This window comes from Micromys minutus, assembly GCF_963924665.1.
Source record: "Micromys minutus genome assembly, chromosome: 25".
In the NCBI taxonomy this organism is placed as follows: domain Eukaryota; kingdom Metazoa; phylum Chordata; class Mammalia; order Rodentia; family Muridae; genus Micromys; species Micromys minutus.
The window spans coordinates 25,018,275-25,045,962 of NC_137960.1; the positions used below are offsets into that span (position 1 = coordinate 25,018,275).

The 27,688-nt window shown below is 41.3% G+C and overlaps 1 protein-coding gene across 3 annotated transcripts in view; it reads right to left on the reverse strand.

Moving 5' to 3' along the window:
• Positions 1-1,625: 1,625 nt before the first annotated feature.
• Positions 1,626-27,688, reverse strand: part of P4HA1 (prolyl 4-hydroxylase subunit alpha 1) — a 42,222-nt gene continuing 16,159 nt past the window's right edge. For 2 of the 3 annotated variants that reach the window (XM_080937621.1, XM_080937622.1), the window contains exons 4-15: positions 24,913-25,064; positions 23,466-23,603; positions 21,295-21,534; positions 19,327-19,523; positions 17,812-17,988; positions 14,741-14,811; positions 10,467-10,566; positions 7,563-7,616; positions 5,947-6,012; positions 4,230-4,298; positions 3,840-3,936; positions 1,626-2,538 (exon numbers count right to left, since the gene is read on the reverse strand). In XM_080937621.1, coding sequence (XP_080793747.1) covers positions 2,468-2,538; positions 3,840-3,936; positions 4,230-4,298; positions 5,947-6,012; positions 7,563-7,616; positions 10,467-10,566; positions 14,741-14,811; positions 17,812-17,988; positions 19,327-19,523; positions 21,295-21,534; positions 23,466-23,603; positions 24,913-25,064 — 1,432 coding nt within the window. In that variant the 3' untranslated portion in view covers positions 1,626-2,467. Of the gene's footprint in view, positions 2,539-3,839; positions 3,937-4,229; positions 4,299-5,946; positions 6,013-7,562; positions 7,617-10,466; positions 10,567-14,740; positions 14,812-15,709; positions 15,781-17,811; positions 17,989-19,326; positions 19,524-21,294; positions 21,535-23,465; positions 23,604-24,912; positions 25,065-27,688 lie in introns of all 3 variants that reach the window. The other variant, XM_080937623.1, reaches the window with a different exon arrangement.

Below are 27,688 nucleotides of genomic sequence, written 5' to 3' on the forward strand. Positions count from 1 at the left end.
TTGGAGGGCTTACAAGAAGATTTAGAATGAAATAGTTATTTAAATTCTCAAACTTAAAATTGTGATATGTTAATACTTTCTTTGGAGAGAACTGAAGGTTGAGCCTGGGACCTTGGGCATGCTCGACTATATTTATTTTTATGTGTATTTAGGGGCTGGAGAGATGGCTTGGCTTTTGCTGCTCTTACGGAGGACTAGAGTTCAATTGCCAGCACCTATGTAACTGTTCATAACCAACTATAACTGGTTCCAGAGAATATGATGTCTGCTTCAGATTTCTAAGGTCTTCAAACCTGCATGTGGGACACATACATACATGCAGACAGAACATTTGTACATGTGAAACAAGTCTAACGTCAGAGTATATTCATATCACAGCAAATGTATTATAAACCCACTGAGTACTAACTCTAAGTGTTTCATCCGCACCCAGGCAGCCATCTTTCCTCTAGTTCTCTCTTGCAAGTGGGCTCTCCATGCTGAGCAGGCTGGATTGGCTTTGGATATGTTTTTAAAGCACATGCCACCATTTCTCCACCCACTTGCTGATGAACGTGCGTTGCTTCCACTCTATGGTGATTACAAATAACCCTGTTATGAGCGCAGGCAGAAACATCCCGACTCTGCCTTCGTTCCATTCCCAGAAACAGAATGGCCAAATGTTAACTTTTGGTAGGAAATTAAGTTTTGAGGAACTTTTCTCTAATAACAGTTCTCACACATTCTAGGCAACCTTATTCTCCCGACAGGAGCCTGGGCTAACACTGCTGACCTCCTTCAGGTTTACAGGCCATCGCTGGTTTGACAAAGCCTCCGCCTTCCCACCAGCTCTCCGGAGCAGAGGCAGGCTGATGCGTACGCTGCCTTCCTAACTTACAAGCTACTTGCTAACAGCTTGTGACAAAACTGTTTTCTAGCCTTGAAATCCCCATTTTACTTGTAAAATTTGTTGCTTTCGTGTTAGCTAGAATACAGGGTTTGGTAGTGGGACTGGAACCCAGGGACTCACACCATTGACCTATAAAACTAGCCTAAAAGAATTTGCTTTGCTTGTTTTTAAGATGTGATCTATGTAGCCCTGACTGACCTAGAATTCAGTATGTAGATGAGGCTGTCTTCAAACTCAGGAGAGATACTTCTGCTGCCGCCTCCTCGGTGCTGGGACCAAAGATATGGGCCACCATGTTCTGTTTGTTCTTTTAAACACTTTGGTTGCAAAATCAGTTTAAAGTGCTGAATGTTATCTTTAATATTTTTTTGCTAAAATCCTTGTGATAGACAGCTCATTTTAATATCTACTTCCCCAGAGAATTAAAATGAGCCAGAGCCCTGTGTAAAGAATTCCCTCATATTCATCAAGCTCACAGCCAAGATCACAACCCTGCTTCTGAACAGAAGAAACTGCAGGCGTCATAACCCTAACAACTCATACCACAGGGTCACCGTCTCGGAACAAAGCACCCAAAGCTATATCCCAAGGAAACGTGTCGGTTCACTAAAAGTCTAGCCATGAATATGAAATCTGAGCACTATGTAGTAAAGAAGTAAATCACTGACCTGTGAACAGCACTCAATTTTTACATTTGGATTTAAACATGAAAATACCACACAGAGACTTTTTAAAAAAGAAGATTTAAGATCATAAATAGGTCACTATTATTATAACACATTTCAGAGTGAAAAACAAAAAAACCAAACATTTTGGCTTTTTATAAAACATTTCTTTTTAAAAATCAACTCCATCATTACAAGGACCTGTCCATTTTCTAACTCCCAGTCTTCTAAGGCACAGAATTTAGTCAGAAAGCCAACATCACTGCCTGCTGCAGTTGGGATACATGGCAGGGGATTGGCACTAGGAACAGTCTCTGGACACCACCAGTCACTGAAGGAAAGGTCTAAGCATTTAGTGGTGAGGCCAGTCCTGCAGGACTTTTTGAACAAAATAATTTTCTCAAATTCACTGAATTCACCAGTGGTGAGGAGGGGCCTTGATAAAAAGTTCCTTTAAACAATAAGAGCTACGCACATGGAATACTAGGTGGAGGGCGAGCCCTAGTCAGTCTCCAGGGCTCAGCAATCAGAACGTGCAGCGGAGGAAGACAGTGCAGAGGCGCCTGCACACCACACAGCCTCGCTCAGTCCACCAGCTCCGGAGAGCTACTACTGAATGGTTTTTTAAAAGAATTAACCAAGAAGCTCTTTTAGACAACAGAACTAGGTTCCTCATTTAAAATGCCCTGTATCCTGTGATAACTGAACTGTAAGTTTTACATAATGTGGTGATTGAGTGTTAATTAAAAAAAAAATTCACAAAATACGTGATTGTCCACAGACGAAACATGGGGATGAGGCTCATGACCGAATTAATCATGGAGTGTTAGTCAGCTGTAAACTTCTGAACATTATAATCAGCAATCGTGCCTGGCATGTTAGAGGACAAGAGGAGCCAAGGGAAGCCTGGTTGTCATTCCAATTCTGACAGGGTGCACGGCCTTCGAAATTCTTGTCCACGTTCATGGAGCCATTTGTTGGATACTGTGAGAAGGAAAAAGAAAATTTTCTTCTGATCCAAATGCTTGTCTATGGCAGTTTCAACAGATAAAACGTTTCAGATTAAAAACCAGACAAAGGCAGATGCTGCATAAACTGGACAATATTGGAAACATCAGATTCATGCACGGACATCTTGGGCCTAAGATGAGCTACAGAAGGCGCTAAGAGGCAGTGTGGACGGAACAGAGCGTGCTCACCTCTTCCACGTCCTACCTCCAAACCCAAAGGCAGTAAAGCAAGACATCTCCTCTCTGGAAAGAGTCCTGAGCAATCTTTGCTATCACATATTCATACCGTTGTCTTGGACCCATAATGTTTTGGTTTTCCAGACAGAGTTTCTCTGTGCAGCCACGGCTGACCTGGAAACCACTCTGTAGACCAGGCTATCCTCGCAGTCCCTGACTTGAACAAAATATCTGAATGCGGCTCCTACACTCTCCATCGTCACCTCGGCTCAGTCTTCATTCATCAAGTGGCCAGTTGTTCTTCTATTTCTGAGCCACAACCTTTTACTACTGCTTAAGACTAGATTCCTGGTTGCCCACTCATACACTGAAGAGCCTTAAATCTGTCTTCCCTGTCTGCTGTCCTCAATGTGGTCCAGCATTTGGACATTAAGACCTTGCTGAGCAGGCCTCCTTACAGTGGTTATGTGATAACCACTAGACATGAAGACCGTGAGCATCTGAAATGTGGCCCTGATACACTGAAATGCAGACACTGGGTTAATATACATTAAATCCGTTTCTCAATTTTAGTTGTTAATGGGGACAATCCTATACCTGCATGGTCTGAAAAGGAGGGACTCTTACATTTTGCACTAACGCCAGGTGCTGTAACCAAATCTATTCTGGCACTTAATATGCCTTAAAAAAGTAACTGTTGTGTGCAGAGGAAACAAAAATTAACCTAAGGCTTAGGAAGGCTCCATCTTCCTCTCCTCTTCCGTCTCCATCTTGGTCAACAGTCTGCACTAAGCCATAATCTGACTTACCCACTAGCACAGTCTCAGACCTTTCAAGGGGAAATACTAACTTTTCAACTAACACTTCTTGGAAAAATCAACTGGAGAAGGAACATGTACCTGCAAAAACAATTTCACCAAAATGCTCATCTACGGAACACAAATTTATATTCAGATCAGAGACAGGCTTGGCTGAATCTCACACAATGTGAATTCATACTGGCAACTCCTCTGGAGAAAGCATTTTGTCTTAAGGTACAGGTTATAATAGTTTCAAAGTAAAATGACTCATTTTTCTGAGAGTACAGGAACTACTTACCCCATTTGTTTCCAACTAGCACAGGACAGGCTGCATGCCGGGTACTGTAATCTCCCTCTCCACTGGCGAACAGATTATACCAGAAGACGGCAGTGCCCTGTGGAGAACAGTCCAACATTATCACCCAGTAAAATGCCAAGTTCCCACTTCTCATGGTACTTCCACTTTCCTGTTCTGTCTGTGGTACATGCACTGTTCTCTAATTCTGTAAGTCTATGGCTTTCGAGTGTTTTCTTGGTCATACAGAAGTTAATACTATAAGGCTGATCCAACCTTTACTTGGGGATGGATTGGTTTGAAAACGTAGCTAACTGCCTGAACCACTAGCTGTAGGTACAGCTCTAACTCGGGAGAAACAGAAACCCAAGCCCTACAATAAACCATGCTCACTTTTTTGGGCCAAACACTGGCTCCCACTTCAGGAAACACGGTAGCGCCTCCAGCAGACACATCACTCATCTACAAGAGAAACGAGGGTAGACACTGAGAGGTAGCAGTGGGCGGAGCTCATACTGAATGGACAATACGCAGTTTAGATGCATGCACCCAAATTAATAACACCAGAGGGAGGCGGAGCTAGAATTGGTCGTGCATTTCTAACCCGGGTGGAAAAGTTTCGTCTTAAAGTAAACTTCAGTAAGAAGTGCACTAAGCGTTTTCCTCAAGCTGAATGTCTTCTCTAGCAGGTTTTTGCTTGCTGACAGTCCTCAGTGTAGGGAAAAGACCTCACTAATGGTTGGTACTCAGTAAATGTCTGCTTACATAAAGTTTATCTTTGTTGTATGTTACACGTCTTCTCTCAATTACTTCCCACCACATTTTCATGACTCCATGTTTCCTGTCAGGAGCTCACTGTTCAGCTAGACTGGCTGGCCAGCAGGCCGCAGGGATTCTCCTGTTTGTCTCCCCAGCACTGGGAATAAAGGTTTGCACCACCAAGCCTGCCTTTTCCTTGAGGGCTGAAAATCCACACTTAGGGCCTCAAGTTCTGTATAGCACTTTAATGGCAGCTGTTCCCAATCCTTCCTTAAAGAAAATTTAAATGGAAAAAAACCCAAAAATACACCCCCCAAAAAAAACCCACATACACTAAGGAACCCCATTACAATGTGAAGACTTTTAAACATATAAGCAGAAAAAACCAAAGCCCAACTATGCATTGTATCATAAAGCCGCCTCTAAAACAAGAACTTAAAGACACTATGCCACCATGACGTGTGTAAAGCACACGTTACAAACAAGGGTGACACCACTAACAGTGTGCTGTCCAAATGTAATGCGTTCTAACTACACGGGCTTTCAGTGCTCAAGATCTGAGCTCCAGGCCCACCCGCTCTGGAGTTCATTTCAAACGTTCATTCCACATCCCTCACCCCGAGCTCGGCAGAATGGTGGATGGAGCTCAGGGAAGATGAGCCCTCTGGCAGGTGTGACTTAAACGCCTTGGAAAGGACATTCTAGGACTTCTAAACACAGGCTGTAAAAATGTCACATCTGTGTACAGTTTTCTTTCTGAGAGGCTTGCTACTCTACGGACTGCTGATGCCCAGACACACGGACTGGCTAGGACTGTACGGATGGTGGCCAACAGAGACCCATCTACCTAAGCCTTCAGAACCCAACTGAATAGAACTGTATGAGGGCTCGACAGGGTGCTAAACCCGATTTCCATCTCTGCTATAGGAGGAAACAGTGACTAGTATTTAAACCATTCAGAACACACATGAGACTCAGGTTTGATGCACTGCTTCTCCTTCTGTCCCCAAAAGGGAGAAAAGTTTTGGGGTGATCTGTCATGTAACAGAAAAGTGGAACAAATATAAAGTTAATTTTGCAGTTGCAGATGTAGGAAGAGTATTTCAGGCCCTGAGTTGAATCAAACCCAAGCCTTCCTGCTAAGGGCAGCATGGAGCCCCAACCCCAGCTCTTTCTACTCTGACACCAGCTAGCTGGGAACTCACCACGCGGCCATGACTCCAGAGCATCTCCCTCTCAGGTGCTCGGATCACAGACACTTAAGGACGTGACACTAAACCAACTTCATAAAATTCCAGAATAAGTGGGCCCTGCGATCAAACCTCAAAGCAAACGCTTAGCTGTTACTCACATAGAACAGCCACGTGGCAATCCTATTTCCTGTCCCAAGCTCTCTAAAAGCATCCGGTTCGTCTTTCTGTGGACAAAACAGTGAATATAACGGTATAAAGTCAGCAGTGGCAACACTCAGCGAGAAGTAGCAGTAAGAGAAACACACCCTAAATGCCGCTTGTGGCAGGTGCTGCTCCCACTAGCCTCTCACACCTGTAAAATCATCACATCTGTTTTCTGACTGGATGATAGTGTGTGCTCCTGTGTAATGTGTGGAGGTCAAGGATTCCAGAAGGAGGGGTGTGTGTAATAACAGCCACTACAAGGGAGCCTTGTCACAGTGTGATACGCCTTGAGCAGGACAGGAATCACACAAGGCCACCTGTACCAGAAATGCAGAGCCCCTCACTCCTGACTGTGGTGCTGTGCTAATTACACAAGACACCAAGAGGTGTGGGGGGGGGAGGTTTCCGGAAGTGCCCCATACTCTTATTTGCTACTTACTGGGAATCAACGATTATCTCAAAGCGAAGACAATGTTTTAACTTTGTAATGGGGCTTTAACCAGATATCACCAAAACCCCTGACTTCAGTATCAAAAATTAAGTGGAGAAGGGACAAACATGTATCTTTTGTAGGATTCTACGGGAAAAGAACATCGGTATCTAAAATAAAGCCAGCAGAGTTGCTCCGGCACAAGAGGCGGAGTTTGCGGAATCTCACAGCATGTACTAGAAGCTTCAGTGACTGTGGTAAATTTGATTAAATGACATTTACTAACTATGCTCTCTAATGGAGCCTCGTCTTTCTCAGCTCTGGGATTCCAGTTTGTCTCTCATTCTCCAATGAATTCTTGTAAGTGTTTCACACCTATTGCTCAATTCACTTTACTTGTTTTCCATCTTTAAAAAAACAAAACGGAAAAAAAAAGACCCTTTACATTTTAAACGTTAACATTTTTTTTCTATTAGAACTTCCCTTTGCTTATTTTTTTAAACATGCCGAGGTCGTCATCTTTCACTGTTTATCTTTTAAGGGCACACACAGCACACAAGCCATTCGAGGACATGTGTCTTCTCTGCCTACCTTAGCAGCCGACAACAGTCCAGGCTTCAGTGTGCCTACAGGGAATATCTTTATGCTCGTCCAGGCTCAGCAATGTATTGAATTAAAGGTCTTACATGGCTTTTTTGAGGGGTTTTGTTGTTCTCTGCTGAGAAGGATTTTTAGAACGTCTGGTCACAACTGTCAATCAGGCAATGGTTTTTATACTAAGGATCGACAAAGACCCTCCTCCTGACCACACCCACTCAAGTTCCTCTTTGACCTGACTCTGCTGGGCCCTGACTTCTGGGCTTTTCACGTTCGTCTCCCCCTCAGTATCTACTCTCTCTGGCTCCTTTCAGCCTCCCACAGGTAGTTCCTACTGCCTCTGTCCCTGCTGCAGCCAGAGAGCCCATTACTGCTCGGTAATCCTGTGTCCTGCCCAGAGACGCAGCTGACTTGCCATGTTTCCCTCCTCTCTCACTGAAGGACCCCCCACTCCCAATCAAGCCTGTCTAAGTGTCATGGAGATTTTTTCTTTAAACATCGAGTTCCCCAAACCTACGTGAGTTTAGTTACTCTTTCACTTACCCTTGCAAAGTCAAAATGGGGTTCATACTGTCCTCCAACTCCATAATTTGCTACCTAAAGGAAAGAGGGAAAAAAACATGAATAAGAATTATTAATATCACCACTCAAGGATGCAGAGTTTCCATAGCATGGCTGAGGTGCTGAGTTCAACCCCTAGTACTGAAAATAAGGGGGCGGGGGGACGAAACAAGATTAATACTCAAAGAATTCTTAGGATCCCCCATTTTGACCTCTTATATAGTTAGAAACATTTTTTTTTAATTTGAAGTTTTTATGTGTGTGACCCATGACTGTATGTATGTATGTACATCGCATGTGCTGGAATTACAGAAGAGGGCGAGCTATCATGTGGGTGTTGAAAACTGAACCTGGGTCCCTTGGAAGAGCAGCCATGCTGTTGACTACTCAGCCATCTCTAACCCAACGCACTTAACAAAATCCATTTCCCTTTATGTAATGTTAATCACTTAAAGGAAAAGTCCACAGCAATGTCATCAGTCCTGCTGGGCCCTGACTGCAGAGCGTTACCACGGTGCCCAGTGAAGGGGCAGGAGACGCGATGGAAGCCATTAGTGTAAGTGCACGTCACAGCCGTAACTTAGAACACAGCATGACTTCAGGATGGTATTTGCTTTAACTCCTACCCTCCATTGCAAAATTAAATGCTGAGGAACTAGCAGACAATTGAGAGCACCACTTGGCAGAGGCTTCTGTGAAGTGTTACACTGTGTGTACTTTGTTCCACTGTACAAACAATTGGATCCTCGAGGAAGCAGAAATGTAACAATTTCAGAAGGTTATAAAAGTATGGTAAACTAGATTAGGGAAGGAAACCAGCAAAATGGTTTTTAAGCTGGGTGGTGGTGCACACCTTTAATGCCAGCACTCGGGAAGCAGAGGCAGGGAGATCTCTGAGTTTAAGGCCAGCCTGGTCTACAGATGTGAGTTCAGGATAGCCAGTGACACACAGAAAAACCCTGTATCAAAAATCCAAAACCAAACCAACCAACCAACCAACCGAAAAACACTTGGGGAAACTCATGATAGCAGATTAATGAAAGGAGAATGTGCTGGGGGTGGGGTGGGGTGGTGATCACCCCAGGAGTCTTCAGGTGTTCTCAGGAGTACTCCTCAGAGCACTGAAAGGACAAAGGAGAAAACCCAAACCCAGAAGTATGACATGTAACAAAGAGTATGGCCACTCTAAAGCTGTGACAAAGAAAAAGTACACTTAGTTCTCTGCATTGTAGCACAGGTAAGACATCATCCAAAATGGACCTAAGACTTGAATGTAAGTAATAATAAAATTCTTTAGACCAAGGGTAGAGTGTGCAGTCATGTGCTTAAGACCCGAGGTTTAGTTCCTAGCACACCAAGGAAGAGACCTGAAACTATTACTACTATAGGAAACCCACGGTTGACTGTGGAGTAGGGAACCGCTTCTTAAGGTACCCGAAGGCACAGGCATCAGGAAGTGACAAGCAACCTGCATCAGTAAGTAAACAGCTGTGGGGTAGAGAGAAGGCTCAGAGGTGCGAGCACTTCCTGAGCAGGCGTGGGGACCGGAGTTCCTGGCACAGCTCTGCACACTTGCAATGCCAGCACTGGGGGGGGAGGGGTTTGCAGGAGAAAGAAGGATCACGGGGACTCACGGAGACCCTGTCTCTAGGAAGGAAGGCAGAGAGAGATAGAGCAGGACGCCCAGCACCTTCGTCTCACTTCCCATGGGTGCAAATACGTGTGCCACACATGCAGATTAAAACCTGTGTTAATGAACATCCCTAAGAAAATGAGGGCAGGTCACAGAGCAGGATTTAAAACCCATAAGGCACTTATCTGGTAAGGGACGAGTATCCAGAACAACAGACTAATAAGCCTGTGAGAAGATGCTCAGCATCACTGACCATCAGGAACGTGCGAGTGAGCCCAGGACACCCGAGAGGAAAGTGTGGGCATGTGCTGCACCCTCTTAGTGAGCCCAGGACACCCGAGAGGAAAGTGTGGGCATGTGCTGCACCCTCTTAGTGAGCCCAGGACACCCGAGAGGAAAGTGCTGGGCATGTGCTGCACCCTCTTAGGAAAACCGTTCGAAAGCTCTTTAAATGTTAAGTGCAGGGCTACCACATGACTTCCGCAAAACTATTCACAGCAGCAAAGAAGTAACCCCAGTACCCACCAACTAACTGAGCAGACAGAAGGTGGCTCCACAAAAGGACCATGCCATGAAAAGGATGGAGTGGGGACCCACACTTCAACCTAAATAAACCTTGGCAACATAACGCTCAGTGAAAGAAACCTGACAGAAAAGCCACATATTAAACAGCCCCTATAAAACTATCCAGAATAAGTACATTCATAGAAGCACAAAGTAGCTGGTGGTTGCCAGAGGCTTAGGAAGGGGACTAAGAAGTTACTGCTCAGGATGTGGACAGTTTCTCGTTCGTGTGATGGAAACATCTGAATTAAAGCAGGATGATGAGGTCACAACCATGTAACCATGTGGTATGGTTTAAAGAATACCTTTAAAAAGCCAAAGTTCGCCCCAGCCAGTCAACAAGTAGACTGAGTTTAGAAATTAAGAAGAAAAATTAGGGACTAGAAGTACACTTAGTGGGTGAAGTCATCTGCCACCAAACCTGAGGACCCACAGCATATGCATGCACACAAGATATCATAAAAACAGAAATAATCTGAAATTTTAAGAGTATACGTAATGAGTTTAGTAATATGTACCTTTCACTTCTAATTTCTGCACTTGACTGTCATGTTCTTCACAAGCTTTGTCTTGCAGGGTCACTTACGTTCTCAGGGATTATGCAAGTCAGCACTGTGTGTTCAGTGCCAGGGACTCTAAAGGGAAGAGCCTCTCGGACGTGGGAATAACTTAAGATGCTGGCCGCTTACCTGTAATTCCTCTGCTGTGGAAACATCCAGTCCTGTGAGATCTTGTATTCTCATGTTGATTCGGGACACCACAGGGTCTTCGTAGCCAGCCAGCCAAGCACTAGGACAAGAACATGTGGTTTTAGGGCTAATGCTTCATTAGATAAAAACCCAATACCTGCCATTTACAAAGCAACCAGAGGACACTGAACATTTTAATACCAGGACAGTGTGGATGCCAAACCAACGCCCCCACTAGCTTCCTTCTCTCTCAGAGGTGCACTTTACCTCCAGCTTTGTTTTGTGTTTGCACTACACCACACCCAGCCAGAATAACAGATTTTCACCTGGTCTGCTTAGCAGCACAGTTTCCTAATGATGACACATTCTACAGGCAGGAAAGACTAACACCCCTTGTTTGTGAAACACTGTACTAACACTGTTCACAGAAATTCACGCATTATTTCCTTATGTAAGTTTTACATATGCATGGCTGGCAGGACAGTGAAACGGTGCAGCCACTGCAGACACAGTTTAGCAAACACAGTTACTCGATCACCAGCAACTTTCTGTTGATACTCAAGGAAAATTAAATTATAAAATGCAGAAATGTTCATAGCAATGTTATTAACAGACAAAATGTAACCACTACCTTAATGTCCATCAACTTATGAGCAGCCTCGTTACAAATGTGGTATATCTGAAAACATGGATTAGTCCATGGGATGTGTGAAAAAAATGTTTAGGGAGTCTGGGGAAATGGCTGTGGATGGAGCACCCTGGCCTCTAAGAGACAAGAGACTGTATCCTAGGACAAGATGGTAGACTAGCCAAACTGCAGACTCCTAGTTCAGGGGAAAAAGCAGCCGAGAACGAGGGAGATTCCGACATCAACCTCTGGTTTTCACATGAATGCATACACACACGCATAAATGTTACTATATTAAAATGCCTGGAACTAAATGATGATTGCACACCCCAAAGGTGCAAACTTAAAACACCAGAAAGACACACTCTGGAATGGTGACTCTGACAGCTGTGGCTATGCTTTCAGTCCTAAGATCTGGGAAGTTGAGACAGTATTGGAATCTAAAGCTACCCTGAACCACAGAAGAAAACTTAGTAAGAATTAAAAAATGTAAAAGCAAGGCAGGAGATGATGGCTCATCAGTTAAGAGCAGTGGCTGCTTCTCCGGAGGACCTGGGTTTGGTTCTCCGCACTCATATCGTGGCTCACAATTAACTCCCGTTCCAGGGGATCTGGTGCCTTCTTCTGGCCTCTGCTGGCACCAGACACACCATAGATTTATGCACAGACATACATGCAGGCAAAACACCCCACCCATATGCATAAAGTAAAAATAAAATTTATGACCTTTTAAACATAAAGAGTGACTTGGCAGCTGCACCTTCACATAAAGAAAAGGTTCAGCAGGAGGGCCTTCTCGGGCATCAGTGAGAGGCCCTGGGTCCGTGGGGACTATGCCCCAATGTGGGGGAATGTGAAAGCAGTGAGGTGGGAGTCAGTGTGTGTGTGGGTGGGTGGGGGAGCACACGCATAAAAGGGAGGAGGAGGATGACATAGGGGGTTTGCGAAGGGGAAACTGGGAAGGGGGACAACATTTGAAATGCAAATTAAAAAACAATGAATGAATGAATAAATGAACAAACAAACAAACAAACAAACAAACAAATAAATAAATATGGTTCCTCCAATGTAAGGCCTTAGTTAAACCTTAGAACTAAATTTCAAATGTGCCCTTCACTTTCTTCTGTCCGTCAACATTTCCTTGCTCACATCTCATTAAGCTTGACCCTACAGTCTGTTTTCAGTGTTCCTGTTAAAAACCTAAACCATCCAGAATGAACCATAACCCCACGCCATTCTTCTACTTTTTCTATTATATTTCTTTTTGCAGTGCTGAGGATGAAGCCTACGGCCTTTCAAATGCTAGGTAAATATTTAATACTGAGGGAACACACCGAGCATCCTACAGTTTTATTTACACTGGTCACAGAGTAGCTAAGTATGTTCCAGGAACATACTCACACCGTGAGGCCAGCTTTGAGTGCCTGAGCTTTCCTAACAGGAGGTTTATTACAGAAACCGTGGCTATGCCACTAACTTTCCAAATATCTATTCATTGTTGTTTTGACTCAGGCTGGCCTTGAACTCACTATGACTGAACTCCCAGTCCTCTTGCACCCACCTCCATCCTAGCTACACACCACATACACTGTCTTTCACTAAAAGTTAAGCAGCCAGGTACCTCCCTTTTGGGTTCATGAAAGGTCTTGTGCTTTCAATTAGTGTTCCTACTTTTTTTAAAAAAAGCAAAACTCCTGTTTTAACTAATGTTAACTTTTAACATATATCTTAAAAGTATCACGGGGAAGTTGGCTGAGGAAGAAGAAACATCTTCACATAGCTTGTAGAAAGCCAGCAGGTAAAGCTGGGGACAGGTAGAGATTGCCATGGAAGATGTAAATCATACAATCCAAATCCTACCACAACACAGATGTGCACACTAACATGCCACAATTAACTATTACAAAGCCAATAGACTGTTCCTATGCAAAGGAAAATGATAATTCTGGGCTTAAAGTAGTTCCCAAGAACAACATTTCCAATTCTTAATAATTCTTTTAAGTGCTGGATGATAAGCAAAGACTAATTAGTAAGACTGAGTCTTGGTAGGATAGTTAAGTAATAATACCATACATCTGTCTCCTTTGATTCTCTTCCTTTGAAAATCCATTGTTCAACCCATTAGAGGGCAGTGTTGTTACACATTAGGACGGTTTTAAACAATTTGAAATCATTCAAAATTATGCCATTCTGAGACTGGTGTGCACACCTTTAATCCCCACGCCCCTTAGGCAGAACCAGGAGGATCTCTGTGAGTTTGGGGTCAAGTCTGGTCTACACAGCAAGTGTCATGGCTACATAGAAAGACTACAGTACCCACCACCATAGCCAACCTAAACTTTTGTTTTAAACAGTAGCAAAATTCCATGTATGCTTTGCCAAAGAAAATTCCATTTGTTTGGAGTGCTGGAATCTTTTTTCCTTCTACAGAAAATGATATAATCACTTAGAAATGTCTTCAAATGCAGATTAAATTCCTTTTTGGAATGTTACAAAATGAAGATGTTGCTAGAACAAAAGGGATTATTAGCATCAACACACACATTTTTTTCTCTGAACCATTTTATCCTAACTTAGAAGGAAAACAAAATATTGGTTTATTTAAATGATTACTTCAAAATGTAATATAAAGTCCAAATTTTAGGTTTTCACAGCTATGCTCAGTGTCTCAGACCTGTGATGGGGTTGTCCCAAGCATTAGGGAGGCAGAGGCAGGAGGATCACAAGTTCAAGGCAAACCGTTCATGAGAAATTTAGTTAAGACCACGTCCCTAAATGAGGGCCAGGGATACGGCACAGGGTGAAGCACTTGTGTAACACACAGAGAAAACTTGACTCCCACTGGTGACAACAAGCTTCCACATCTATCCACTGTGCCATGCACACACCCAGACTCACACACACACTCACCTGAAAAACATCTCTAAAACAATTTTAAAAGTAGTAGCTTCAGGTGGAGTTATTTTAACTATTATCATGCACATTAATCTAAGCAATTGGTTGAGGAATTACTATCAATATAAATAACAAGATGGCGACGTATAAACTTAAAGGTTTATAACAAGACTATTTCTATAATTGTTGCATCTGTAGAAAAATATTACTCAGGGTTAGAAGAAAACAGAATTCCGTGCAATGACGGTTCTGTTTTCACTGTCTGATCTGAGAAGCTTTTATCACATGAGTGAGCCATCAGAGAAGTCAGTCTATACTAACTCAGCCCCTAAGTCTGAGCTATGCAGCTAAGCTGCACCATAGTTAACTCTAAAAGTTACTTCTAAATGTTGCAAAAGTGAGGAATTTTAAACTGACTTGTAGAAACTTCTTTGTCCTTCTATGCATTTCTTCAACAGCTTCTAGTGACCCGTAGATTAGCCTTGGGCCTTGCTCTGTGCAGAGCCATTTAGAAGTTCCCTATCAGTTAGCATTGTCAGAGCCTGCCAGGCATTTTACACTAGCCAGGGACAGGAAAATGCATATGACTGCTTGTATCTGTTTATTGGCCCACCATGAAAATCAAGCACAGACACCAAAAGCTTCACCTGAAATCTAGGTCTTAAAAACTGTATCATATATCTTGTCAAAATTAGATTCTCGAGAAAGAACACTCCAAATATGCCTCAAGTTCTGTCCATTGCTCCCTTACCTCTTAGATACTCTGTACTGTGCTGTGGTCAATTTCCCCGTCTCAGGGTCATGTACTGTAGCTCGGCTCAGCTACAAAAAGAAAAAAGAGAAAGGACAAGGCTTACACTCCAGCAGGCCGTCTGGGCTTTCACTTTGTTTTGCCAAGCCACAGGTGATTGGAAGGATTCAGATTGGTCTGCGTGGCGGGTAATGGTTCGAATCGGCAAACACTCAGAAAGGTGGCAAGGATGGCCACTTCTGCGTCAGGAGAAGACGGTTGACAGAATTTGACTGTAAATGTTTTTATTGTCCTTTCACTTTTTTTAAACTAAAACCCTCTGAGGCTGTATGCCAAGGATCTGCAGCAGTGGGTTTCACAGGAGCTCTCCCAGGCCTACAAGTTTAATGCTTCAAATAGAGATCAAAAGATTCTTCGTTGATCATTTTAAAACTTTCATCAAGACAAACATTTTTTTGTTTTGGTTTTTCTCTAAACCATCCGAGTCAACAGAGGTAAGAAGTGGTTTGGAAGTCCAAGCTCAGAATGGTAGCAGCTCTTCCCACAGCCAGCTTTGGGCCAATGACTTTCTTTTAAATAAAAAAAGTCAGGCCACATCACTCCACAGTGACAGTGTACAAGCGCCACAGAAGCGGGTGTGTATGCAGCACCGCACCCCCAATTAACGTGGCTCCTTTTCTTTATTCCACTCTCACAACAAAGGCAAAGAGAAGGACCAGGTAATTTCCTTAGTGTTAATACCTGATCTTAAAATACAACACACTTGATTCCTGAGCCAATCAGAGTAAAAGCAGGGCCTGTAGTCAAGGGAAAGCCCGTGGAACACAAGGCGCACACCCATGTGCTGCTCTGCGGTGTAAGGCGGCCACTTGAGCTGGAGACTGGAAATGATCCGCTTCTGTTACTAAGAATTGGGAAAGATGTTCAAAGCACTCATTAGGAGGAAAAATATGCAGCGTCCAATCTTACCTTTTGCTAATTCTGTAATGTACCGTCTCCAAGGCTCCTGTTACTGGGTTTGAAATGGTGGCTCGCCTCAGCTGTGAAGCCAACCGTCAGAACAGTTGCATTACAAGACAAAAAATGATCACGTTTACCAAACCAGCCAGAACGCTGGTTTCTTTTCTTCTTTAAACAAAAGAGGGTGAATAGGAAATAACTCAATACCCTTCCAATCACCTTGTGTTGAGCCTTGAAAGCCAGTTAGTTTTGTGTTTCTTAAAAATGATTTTACTTGCTTTTCACTGCATGAATAGAGGCCACGCAAACAGAAAAGGTCGGAATCAAATTTCTTCAGTAGAACAACGTTGACAGCACAAAGAAAAGTTTCTAAAATGCCAAGTACTATTTATAGTTCTAAGAATGGCCATTTGTAATTAATTAATCATTGACTCTAAAGCCTCAGATTATAACTCCAGAGACAACATGATTACATAATATTGTCTAAAATTTGTTTTAAGGTCACTTTTTTCTCCTTTCAAGAGACAGTATGCACTCAGCATCTGTACAGTAAAACAGCCTTTCTGGAGCCAGGCAGGTAAAAGAAATGTATAGTGTTAACAGAAATGTTGACAGCCAAGATAATAAAAAAAATTTAAATGGGAGGGTGATGCTGAAATAACAAAAAAAAATTAACTTTCATTGCCACTGAATTTACTAATCAAAAATAATCTCAACTAAAAAATTTTCTTTGAAGAAGACTGAGGTTTTCCATCTCAAAAGTGAATTCTTAACAAATATTCTACCAAGAAATACTAGTAAATGAGGTCTGACTATAAATAAAGAACTGAGTTAGGAACTCAAAGAGAATGAGAAAATACAGAATAATTTTAAGAGGTGTTCTCCTTGGCAGCAGATTTGCTAGATCCCCGGGCAACACCCAGATGCATCACAAAAACGAACATGTTTTAAGAAAAAAAGTGTTAATTTGGAAAAACAATAGAGCTTAAAAATTTTTTCAAATTTATGTAAGTATGTACACACCCGGCCAAAAATCCACCAGCCAAAGAAGCTGCTACCAGCTTTTAGAACAAAAATCTTGATTGTACCTGATCACCTCGTTTACTTTCCTGTTTTCTTTGGCTGCCTTTACACTAGATGGCAGAGCTGAGCAGTCGTGACAAGAGACCACACAGCTGACAAGGCCCTAAAGAACATTTACTCCCTCAGCCTTCATAGATTGACCCTTACATATTACAGAAGAAAAACTAATAGTAAAAATGTATTTAATAATCTCTACAAACATTTCATTTTATCGTTAATAAGATTTACTGTCTTAAAGAACAAGATGACAGGAAAAGGCAAGGACAGAGAGGCTGTCTCCACATTCTCACACAAAAGACAAGTTTTATGCCACTTAAGTGTAGAATTAGGTAGAATTCACATTCAACTCTTTTTCTTACTAACATAGACTAAGGAGGCTGGAGAGATGGCTCAGTAGCGCAGAGCACTTGCTCTTGCAGAGGACTGAAGTTCAGTTCCCTGCACCACATGGCAGAGCACAGCAATCTGTAACTCCAGTTCCAGAGTTCTGACTCCCTCCGGCCTCCATGGGCACTGCATGCAAACACATGCAAACAAAACACCCACACGCATGAAAGAAGAATTTAACAAAATAATAATAAATGAAAATTAGGAAGTTATAATACTATTTTAAAACTATTCTCTATTCTTAATTATATATTTTTTACCATTATTAAAAGGGAAATTACAATACTTAGAGTATTCATTTAGATTAAAAAAAAACCTGCTAGGTATGAAAAATTGAGCTTTGAGTGGTACTACTGAGAGCAATAAAAAGTGTAAGAGGTCTTCCGGTGAGACACCAAACTGCCAATTCCTTGCGTATGAACACAAATCTGTGATTTTCATGACTCACTGTTTCAAGTCCAGCTACAGGGTTTGTTACTTGTATTGGTAACACACTGAGACAACTAGTGTAAACTGGAAGTTGACACCGTTGTGTTGAGGTTAAAGCCGTCTAGAGGTATGGCCACCTCAGTCATCCTTCCTGTCGCCTTGCAAAGAAAAGATGACACACGCTCAGTAAGGGGAGGAGAAGAAGCAATTACCCTTGGTTTTGCTAAGTCTTTGACGATCTCAATCTCTGCATCAGAGATAATGTCATGGAAACGGATGATCCGAGGCTTGTCCCACTCGTCCTCCTGCTTGGCTGGAGCCAGGATAAATTTCGGATTCCGGTTTCCGTCATGGTAGCGGCAAAACAGCCTTTTTTGCCTCCGGGGAGTCTACATATAAAGAAAATAATAAATGTGTTAGAATAACAGCTCAGTGTCTATTTGTACATGAGTTAAAAACATTTGTGTGCTCATACATGCACACACACATGCGCACACACACACATAGATGACCTCTGGAACTGCACACAAAGCAGCAGTGCCCGGCACACATTTTGCATCAAACCAACAAGCATTTAGGATCTTTAAAATGTCATCAACGATTCTTAGGGTTTGGTGGCAGAGTGGTCACCTGGCGTATAAAAGGCCCTGGGTTCAATCCCCAGCCCTGAAGAAGATAAAAGAGTACTTTCAGGGAAGAGGGATGCCTCAGTAACAGCAGAAGGCCAAGATCCATGATGAATAAGATACTGAATTTCAAGTCAATGATCCTCGATATAGGAGATCCAGTTCCCAAAACAGACAGACAGACAATTCACCACTGGGAACTGGAGAACTAACTAGACATTTGATACTATTATATAGCTTCTATAAGTGAGTAAAGATATGATAATGGCTTCTAATCATCTCGAGTTCTTATCTCTAAAAGATGTTATTAGGGTTTAAATCTAGATTGGTCCTAAATTCTCGGCTTTGTCTCTAGCCTGTGGTGTGGTTGGTAGGTGGCAGAGCTCTTAAGAAATGGGGCTTAACAGAGTCATTGTGGGTGTGCCCAGAAGGTGACGTCGTCAATCCCATCCCTGTTGCTGTCTGCTTCTGAGCTGCTGTGGGTAAGTAGTTCTGCTCCAATGCGATGTCCTGCCTCTGTCTGTTCTAGTGCACGGAATTGATTATGGAACTGAAATCTCTGGAGCTGTGAGCCAAAGGAAGGCCCCCTCCTTCTCAAGCATTTATCAGTGGCAGGAAGGTGCTGAGCACATACACTCCAGCTTAGAGAAGACGTGAATGACGAAGCTGAAGGAGTCTAACAAGGTCTGCTTGTTCTCACGCTGCTCACTAGCTCCCAAAGGAAAAGCAAACACTTGTTGCTAGGAGCCCGTGGACATGTCCACAATGGTGCAATATTACATCTGCAATTAGTGTCAAAACCGAAAGCCTAACTTTAGTTCCTTGATAGAGAAAAAAAAAATTGACCTTAACAATGTGCCATTATCAGTTTGGGGAAATAATGTGTAACTCATGCACAGTGATGCATTTTCATCCACAGTGGGAACACGGCATACTATCTTGTGATTTCTACTACAAAGACTACAGTATAAAAAGCTCTGAGTCCTTTGAGTACTATGTACAAACACTCTCTCTCTCTCTCTCTCTCTCTCTCTCTCTCTCTCTCACACACACACACACACACACACACACACACACACACGATTGATTTTTCCACTTTACCATTTTGACACCCTCCCCACGGCACAGCATTTCGTACTTCTGTCTCTCTGGCAGGTAATCCACAGCAATCCCTTTTTTCTTTGGTGTAGTTTTCTGATCAGATTGGTCACCCGAAGAAGACTTATTGACATCTTTTTCTTTACTCATTATATACTCAAAATATATTAAGTTACCATTAGCTCTCTGATGCTCAGGATCTAATAGAAAGAAATAAAGTGTGTACATAGTTTAAGTTTACAGCTGTTTAATCATCAGAAAACAACAGTTTATATTACATAAAGTTTATCTTCCTAATTAAGATGCTTTTTAGAAAGTAGGTACTAATATTGAAGAAGAAGAAGAAGAAGAAGAAGAAGAAGAAGAAGAAGAAGAAGAAGAAGAAGAAGAAGAAGAAGAAGAAGAAGAAGAAGAAGAAGAAGAAGAAGAAGAAGAAAGGAGGAGGAAGAGGAGGAGAAGGAGGAGAAGAAGAAGAAAGTAGTAGTTTGACTCATCTGTGTATTTTAAGTAATGGTAAGAAAGATAATTTTGTGGCCCCAAAGTAATCACTATGACATATACAAAATGAATCCACTTCACAACAAATTCTCACCACAGCCAAACAACAGACCAATGCACATCTGCGGGCTGAGTGGACTTCAGCTACAAATGTCCAAGTAAGAAGAAAAGAGGAAACTGAATATAATTTTCAAACATGCCAAGATCCACTAACTGCCTCAGAAATTGCTACTGGCAATTTTTAGCTACCTTCTAGTAAGGAAAAAACCAATCCAACCAACCATACACAGGCAGAAACAAAAGAACAGGAAGTTAGAGATATCAATTGTAGTATTAAAGTGCTAGTTTATAGAGTATTTCTAGTTCTAAAACTGCTCACAATGTATGTTATGATACTTAATAAGAGCCAAATTTTGAAAGAGAAAACTAAATGTGTATAGAAAAGGGAGTATATACAATGAAACAAAAATGGTTGATTCTTCTTTTTCTGTATTAATAACATTTTCTATATTGAATACAAAGTATAATTTAAACAAGAGAAAAACAGAACAGGAAAACAAATGTTATTTGAATTAATATCTTGATTCCTTATCTAAGAAATCAATTATCATAAAGTTCATTTTCAAGATAATTAATCTTTTTTGAGCAGTGTCACTTTTCTAATATCTATCATCTTAACTAATAAAATAATTTATTAAATATTATTTTTCACAGTGTATCAAAGGCTGCCCGAATTTATTATTTTATACATTCTGAGACCCCATTTCCAAAGATCCCAGCATAGTAGGTCTTGGGATAGAAACCAAAATATTTGGGCAGTTAGAGAAATGGCTCAGTGGTCAAGAGCACCTGTTGCTCTTGAAAGGGCCAGGGCTCCAGCACCCACACCCTCTTCTGTCTAGCCTTGGTGATCACTACACACAGGTGAAACACCTACATTCACATAGATCTATTTTTGTTTAATTCTCATATCATTTTTCTAACATTTGGCTATGAAATGCAAAATAGCAATAATGTTCTCCGAAGGAAAAGTGGTTGAGAATTACTATGACCACATGGTAAGTAAACATTTCAACTTAGTTCTTCATCCTGGCTTGCTCATAGTTCTTGTTTACTTATTGTTTGTCTTACTCTGTAGACCAGGCTGGCCTTGAGCTCACAGAGATCCACCTGCCTCTGCCTCCCAAGTGCTAGAGATTCAAGAAGTGCACCACAATTGCCTGGCTCGTTCCCATTTTTAAATTCCTGGAGGAAAAAAGTCAGAGAGCACAGCAAACACAGTGGTGTATCAGGTGAGACCTCAGTTACTACTTAATCTGAGAATAAGCAGTGAGAGGACAAAGCACATCCTCTGACGACTTGTAGGCTTCTTATGAGAAGCACATGGCTGACTGGTTGGTGGGACAAGTACGTAGATATGCAGATAATATATATCCCCAGTAGAACCAAAGAAAATTAGGTCAGATAACATACCTAGTTCAAGAAGCTTCTTTGTAAGCAAAAATGCCTTATCCAGGTCTCCCTGCTGGTACACTGCATAGCTCAAATAATCCAGCACAGAGACTTTGTCTATGGTAGACACCTCTCCCTCCTCCAGCTGCATTAGGGCCTGTTCCATCCACAGCTCTGTGTGGTAATAATCTGCTTCTGTATAGGCCACTTTGCCCAACTCAAAGCAGTCCTCGGCTGTTAGAAAAGATTTGTGTTTCACTCCTGTAAAAAGAAAACAGAGACCCCAGAGCATGAGCAATGTCCATTCTGTACTACACAGGGTTACGTGACTTTCCAAGTACTACTTCACTTTCATCTGAACACTGTAACATTGTAAACGACCCAATATCCCGGCAGTGTTGTATGAATAAGCATAGTACTAACGGGTAGAGCTTCACCCATTCTGCTTGACTACACACATTCTGACTGTCCTACCTGTTGTCTACTCAATGTTCTTACAGAAAAGCGCCTGGGAATTGGGTTTTGAAAAACAAGTTAAAAAAAAATCAACAGCATGTGAAAATGGGGACATTCTGTGGTGGGTGTGAAGGAAACAGACAGGCAAGAAAGGGGAGGAGTCATACAAGCCCCTGAGAGATGGTACTGCTTCCCTCTGTAGCTTCAAGTCTCACTGCTCTCATGAACCAAAACCTTTCCTAGCTCATGCGCCTTCCACTGGAGCTGTGCGAAGCCAAAGTACCTGTCACTTTACTGGATGACAGCTCTCTCTAGAGTCCGGCATTCACTGTACTGTTATCCTGAGAACAGAAGTGCCTTAGTTGACAAAGGTACTGCCTTGCTTATTATAGGATCTTTGTCCTGATTTAGTAACTGCACACACGGCATAATTGATATCTATTGAATGTGGGGTTATAAACCAGAAACCAGTGTTATCAAATGTTATGATGTAGTGCTAAAAGAAATAGAAAATAAAATACATAAATCTGAACACTTATGCAAGTATTTCAGTTTATTTTTAAAGCTTACTTAACATAATATATTAAATTTACTATTTCAGGACTATCCCAGATGAAGAGAGATGCTCAAGAAAGTATCTTTATCAATAACCATCTGTCTTAATTTGTTACTGAGAAAACCAATTTTAGTCTGACCAAAGGAAACACATTTTACTTCCTCAGTGATAATGACAATAACAGAAGCAAATTACCATAAAATCAAATGTAACATATTTTCTAGCCCAAATAGGTTATGTACTATATATAATAGGTTGATTTATACTATAAATTTTTTTAATTAAAAAGAAATATGTGTATGTATATTCTGCTTGCACATATGTTTACGTACCACATGTGTGCAGAGTACACAAGGACTCCAGAAAAGGGAATCTGAGCCCCTGAACTGGATTTACAGATGGTTATATGCTGTCTTGTGTGTGCTGGGAATTGAACCCAAGTCCTCTGGAAGAGCAGCCACAGCTCTTAACCACTGAACTATCTCTTTATCCTCACACTACAGAACCTTTTAGTATCTGTCCACATTCAGAACATCTTAGCTTTTAGTTAATAAACAAAAAGATTCTGATGTTTAATCATCTTATAGTTTTATATACAGATCATTTAAGCAATATCAGGTATTCTAAAAGAAACACTGGAAAAACGAGTTTTATATACTAAAATTCCTTCCTTGAGGTTGTTCTCAGGTAGATCTCTGCGAGTTCCAGGCCACCCAGGACTAAATAGAGAGACACTGTCTCCAAACAAAGAAACAAACAAACAACAACAAAAACAGCTACAGTTTAAGATCAAAAGTCAGGTATAGTACTGTGTCCATAATCCCAGAACTCAGGAGGCTGAAACAGGAGGATTCCCAAGAACTTTTGAGTGTGGGGCCAGCCTGGATTGTAGGGGATCCTGCTGTAAAATTATATTCTTGGGTGCATGTGCGTGCGTGTGCGCATGCACACACACATGTTCCAGAGTGGGGTGATACCCAGGGGGCTCCCCTTCTCAGAGAAGGGGAGGGGTCACAGGAAGGAGCTGTGTGAGGAGAAGATTGAAAGGAGACAGAAGATGATATTGAGATGTAAAGAGAATAAATAAATAATTTATGAGAAAACTTGCATTTTACTAGTGGGCGAAGAACAGCTAAGTGGCAAGTATATCCACAGACAGAGGATCTGCCTGGGATCTTACCTGGGAGGTTACCCTTCGAGATGGTATTTGTGTCCAGATTGTAGGTGTCTTGCAGACGAAACAGAGCTTTTGCTGCCCCAACCTGATCTTCATCATTAGGGAAGTACTGCCTCTGAATGGTTAGGTTAGAGATGAAGCCTTGAGACAGAAAAAAATGAGCATGAAAAATACCTTATCAGCTCTCTAGCTTACCATGCACTTCATCTACAAGAAAAGCCACACCGAGCTCACTTCAATCCCTCGTCCCATTAAAATGTAAGCAAAGTGAGGTCACCGCAAAAGTTACATCCATATTAGAAAAGATCTAATTTCCAATAGTAACTACTAATAGTAATTGTTTTTATACAAAATAACAAGGAAAAGACAATCAAAAAAGTGAAAAAAATCACCCAGAGGCCAGGATGATAGTGCATGCCTCTGAAACAAGGGCTACAAAGATGTGAGGATGACAAGTTTGTCAGGCAATCTGGAATACACACATCTGTCTCAAAGAATGTATATGTGAGTGTATATATATGTGTGTGTGTGTGTATATATATATATATATATATATATATATATATATATATATATAGTACATATATATAGTGCAAATATATATATATATATATATATGTAATCATGGGATGACTACCACAGAGAAAAGTTGCCAAAGTCTCAAGGTTCCCATTATAAAAGAAGTATAGGTCATTACGATGGGGGGGGGGGGGGTGGGAGGAAGAGACAGACAGACAAAAGGTATATTTCCCTATAGCTGTTCTCAGGGTGTTAATGCATGGGAAAACCTGCTTATGGTAAATTCGTACCCATAGCCTCGGTCGTTACTTTTCTGAGAAGTCTGGTAGCTAGTAGTGTGCCCTCCTTACCCTATAAGCTCCGGTTTAGCTCTCTGTGTTTGTTGTTACTGAGAACACCAACACTTCAACTATAGTTTTATTATTTCAGGTACAGACTTTTGAGAACTGATGTCTGTAGTGTTGATGTTTTAAATAATTGCATACATTAAGAAAAACAACCCTAAACACAAAATCCTGGGTAGAACACACTAACATTCCTCTTTGTAACAAAACGCCCAATGGTTTTGCCCTTAGAAATAAAGTTATATGTCAAATAATCTAATCATTTCTGAAGATAAAAAGGTAAAATTACCTACTTTGTCACAAATTAGAAGTTACTATATTTTTTAGATCAAATGTTCCAAATTTCAATGATCTCTAGTCAAAACCAAACATGTTCAATTACGTCACAAGTTCTTGAGGCACTTCAATTACATTGTACATACACTTCAATTACATCATACATACACTTCAATTACATCATACATACACTTTAATTACATCATAAATACACTTCAGTTACATCATACATACACTTCAGTTACATCATACACACTTGATGCACTTAGGAATTGAATTAGATTTTAGTTCCGGTGCCCCTTTAAACTTACCATCTGACATATCTTTGAGGATCAGATTCTCCAGCTCACTCCATTCAGTGTTCAGACGTTTCATTAACTTGAATGCATTTACAGGATGCCCAACAAACTCTTCTGGGTCTTTTGTTGCTGTACTCGTTAGCCGGTCTAACTTCTCTGCCCATCTACAGATATCAGACATAAAAGTCATGTACTTTTATGGTTGCACATGGTTTTGTTTGTTTCTGAAAATAGACTTCTTTCCCCCAAACAATATATTCTGATTCTTCCCCCAGCTCCTCCCTTTTCCCCTCCCACCCAATTGTGGCACATGCTTTTAATCCCAGCATTCAGAGGCAAAGACAAGAAGGTCTCTGTAAATTCAAGGCTAGCCTGGTCTACACAGTGAGTCTCTCTCCATCCCACAAAAAAGTGTACCAAGGGGGTAGGGAATCAATCAAGTAATGTACTTGGGAAATGAAAAGAATTATAAGCTTTTCACTTAAAACTATTGTTTATAATTTATTTTTAAAATAAAAATACAGACTCTCTAAAATACATCATACAGAAGAAAAAAAAACTAACTTAATGAATCAAAATACAGCTGTTTTGTTTTAGACTGTTCCTCTCAAATGAAATCTCATCTTAGAAAGGCTAAAATTTAATCACTCAAAATTTTGATTTCTCCATGAGCCCTCAAAAGCTAAAATCACTATTATAATAAAAATAAACTGGCCCTGCATAAATTCTGCTGAGTATGTATTTAAAACAACTTACACTCTAATTTTTTTTGTATTCTTGTGTTTTGCCTGCATCAATGTTCACCTCTTTCATGCCTGGTGCCCAAAGAGGCCAGAAGAGGCATTGGATCCCCTGGAACTCGAGTTACAGACAGTTGTGAGTCACCATGTGGGTGCTAGTAACTGAACCTGAGTCCTTTCAAAGCTCAGCTCTTAATTGCTGAGCCATCTCTCTAATCCTTACACATTTTGAAGAACTGTATCTCACTTTGTTACCATTCAGGCTAGCCTGGAATTTCTGGGCTCAAGAATCTCCCTGCTTTACCCCCTTGAGTAGCAACAAGAACTGATGCATGCCCCTGACCCCAGCCTAATTCATACTAATTATTTTTGTTGTTGCCTTGCTTTTTGAGACAAGGTCTTAATGTATTATGTAGTCTAGATTGGCCTTCAACTTGTGATTATCCTGCCTCTATTCCCAGTGCTGAAATCACATGTGTGTAACTATGTGCTAATTTATAGCAAATCTTTATACCCTGTGTAGAACATGAATTTTAAAACATAAACATGAGCCATGCGGGTTAGTGCTTGGAGATGGGTTTCTCAGGAAGGGGTGTATGGGAGCAGCAAAAGAGCAACTTGAAGTCAATCACAGGTACAAGCTGATAGGTCTGCATTCTGCTGCAGATGGCTCTCCAGACAGCTCTGTAGATAGCTCTTGGTTCTGCAGTCTGTTCGGGATAGCTTTCTGCTCGAGATAGCTCTCTCATGCTAGAAAAAATTATAAACACTCTCTGGATAGCTCATGTGTTTTCCAACTAAGTCAGAGAAGCTTCTAGAAAAAAATTCTAAAAGAGCTGTGTTAGATCTCTAAGTAATTCTTGAGTTTTCTGACAAGTATGATTAGTGATATCTAATATAAAAACCATGTGGTTTTCCTTGAATGTTAATTTTAGTGACTCAGGTTTGTAGTTAATCCTGACCTGAGAATTTGTATGCTGTTAAATGAATGCCTTAGAATTAATGTATTAGGTTTTGAGACAGTCTTACTGTGTAGTAGTCCTGACTGGGCTGAAATACACTGAGATTGGCCTGTTCTACCTGTTGCATGCTGGGATTAAAGGTGTGTACTACCCTGTCGAGTCCTACATGGCCACACAGAAGGAACTTTGTAACACAGTTCCCATCTCTGGAGCAGAGCTAGCAGGGCATGGCCTCCACTACTGTTGTCAGTTCCTAGGCATGAGGCTTGTTTGTATAATAATGTGCATATTTTTATGTTTCTTCTTTTGGGAATGCTTTCCATACCACAGTTAAGGACTCCATGAAAATTGGAAACTGTGAATCTGGGAGGTGAGAGTGTGTTTAGTGTTCCTGAACAAAAATGGTAAGTGCTGAGACCTTCTGGCAGCTCTTAAGGCTGTGGGAAAGAACTTTGAAAACATGAGTTCAAAAAAAATAATTAGGGTTTCTCAACTATGCAAAATATAATGATGCAATATGAGCTATATGAGGGGCTTCAGAAACCTAAAAGAACAGAGGCAGCTGTGCTATGAGCCAGCTTGTCAGAAAGATATTAAGGAAGAAGATAAAGAGATTTAGGGAATGACCATCTCAGAGTGAGACTCCACCCAGCTAGTTTATTGTCTGTGCTTACAAAAGCAGGTAGATCCCTGAGTTCACGGTCAGCCTGGGACAGATAGAATTTAGGTCCAGGCATAGTGGGAATGGTAATCTCAGTCTGGATCCTGCCCATCTAAACTTATTGCTTGTACTTATAAAGGTAGGAAAACCTCCAAATTCATTTGCAGTGTTTAAAAAGATGTACTTGCTGTCTTTTCCTAAGAATTAAGGGACTAGTGTCATAACATGCTGGTTCACAGGATAATCAAAAGGGTACCTGGAGTGGATGACTGAATTGATATGTAAATAAAAGATTGAGCTTTAGTCTGCAAGAGAGCTACTCAGAAGAGAACTGCATAGAGAGGAGCATAGCTCTTTTAGAATTTTTCTAGCAGTCTACAATGGAATGCCAAGAGTAGAACTGGAAAACTGCTCTAGCAGGTGGC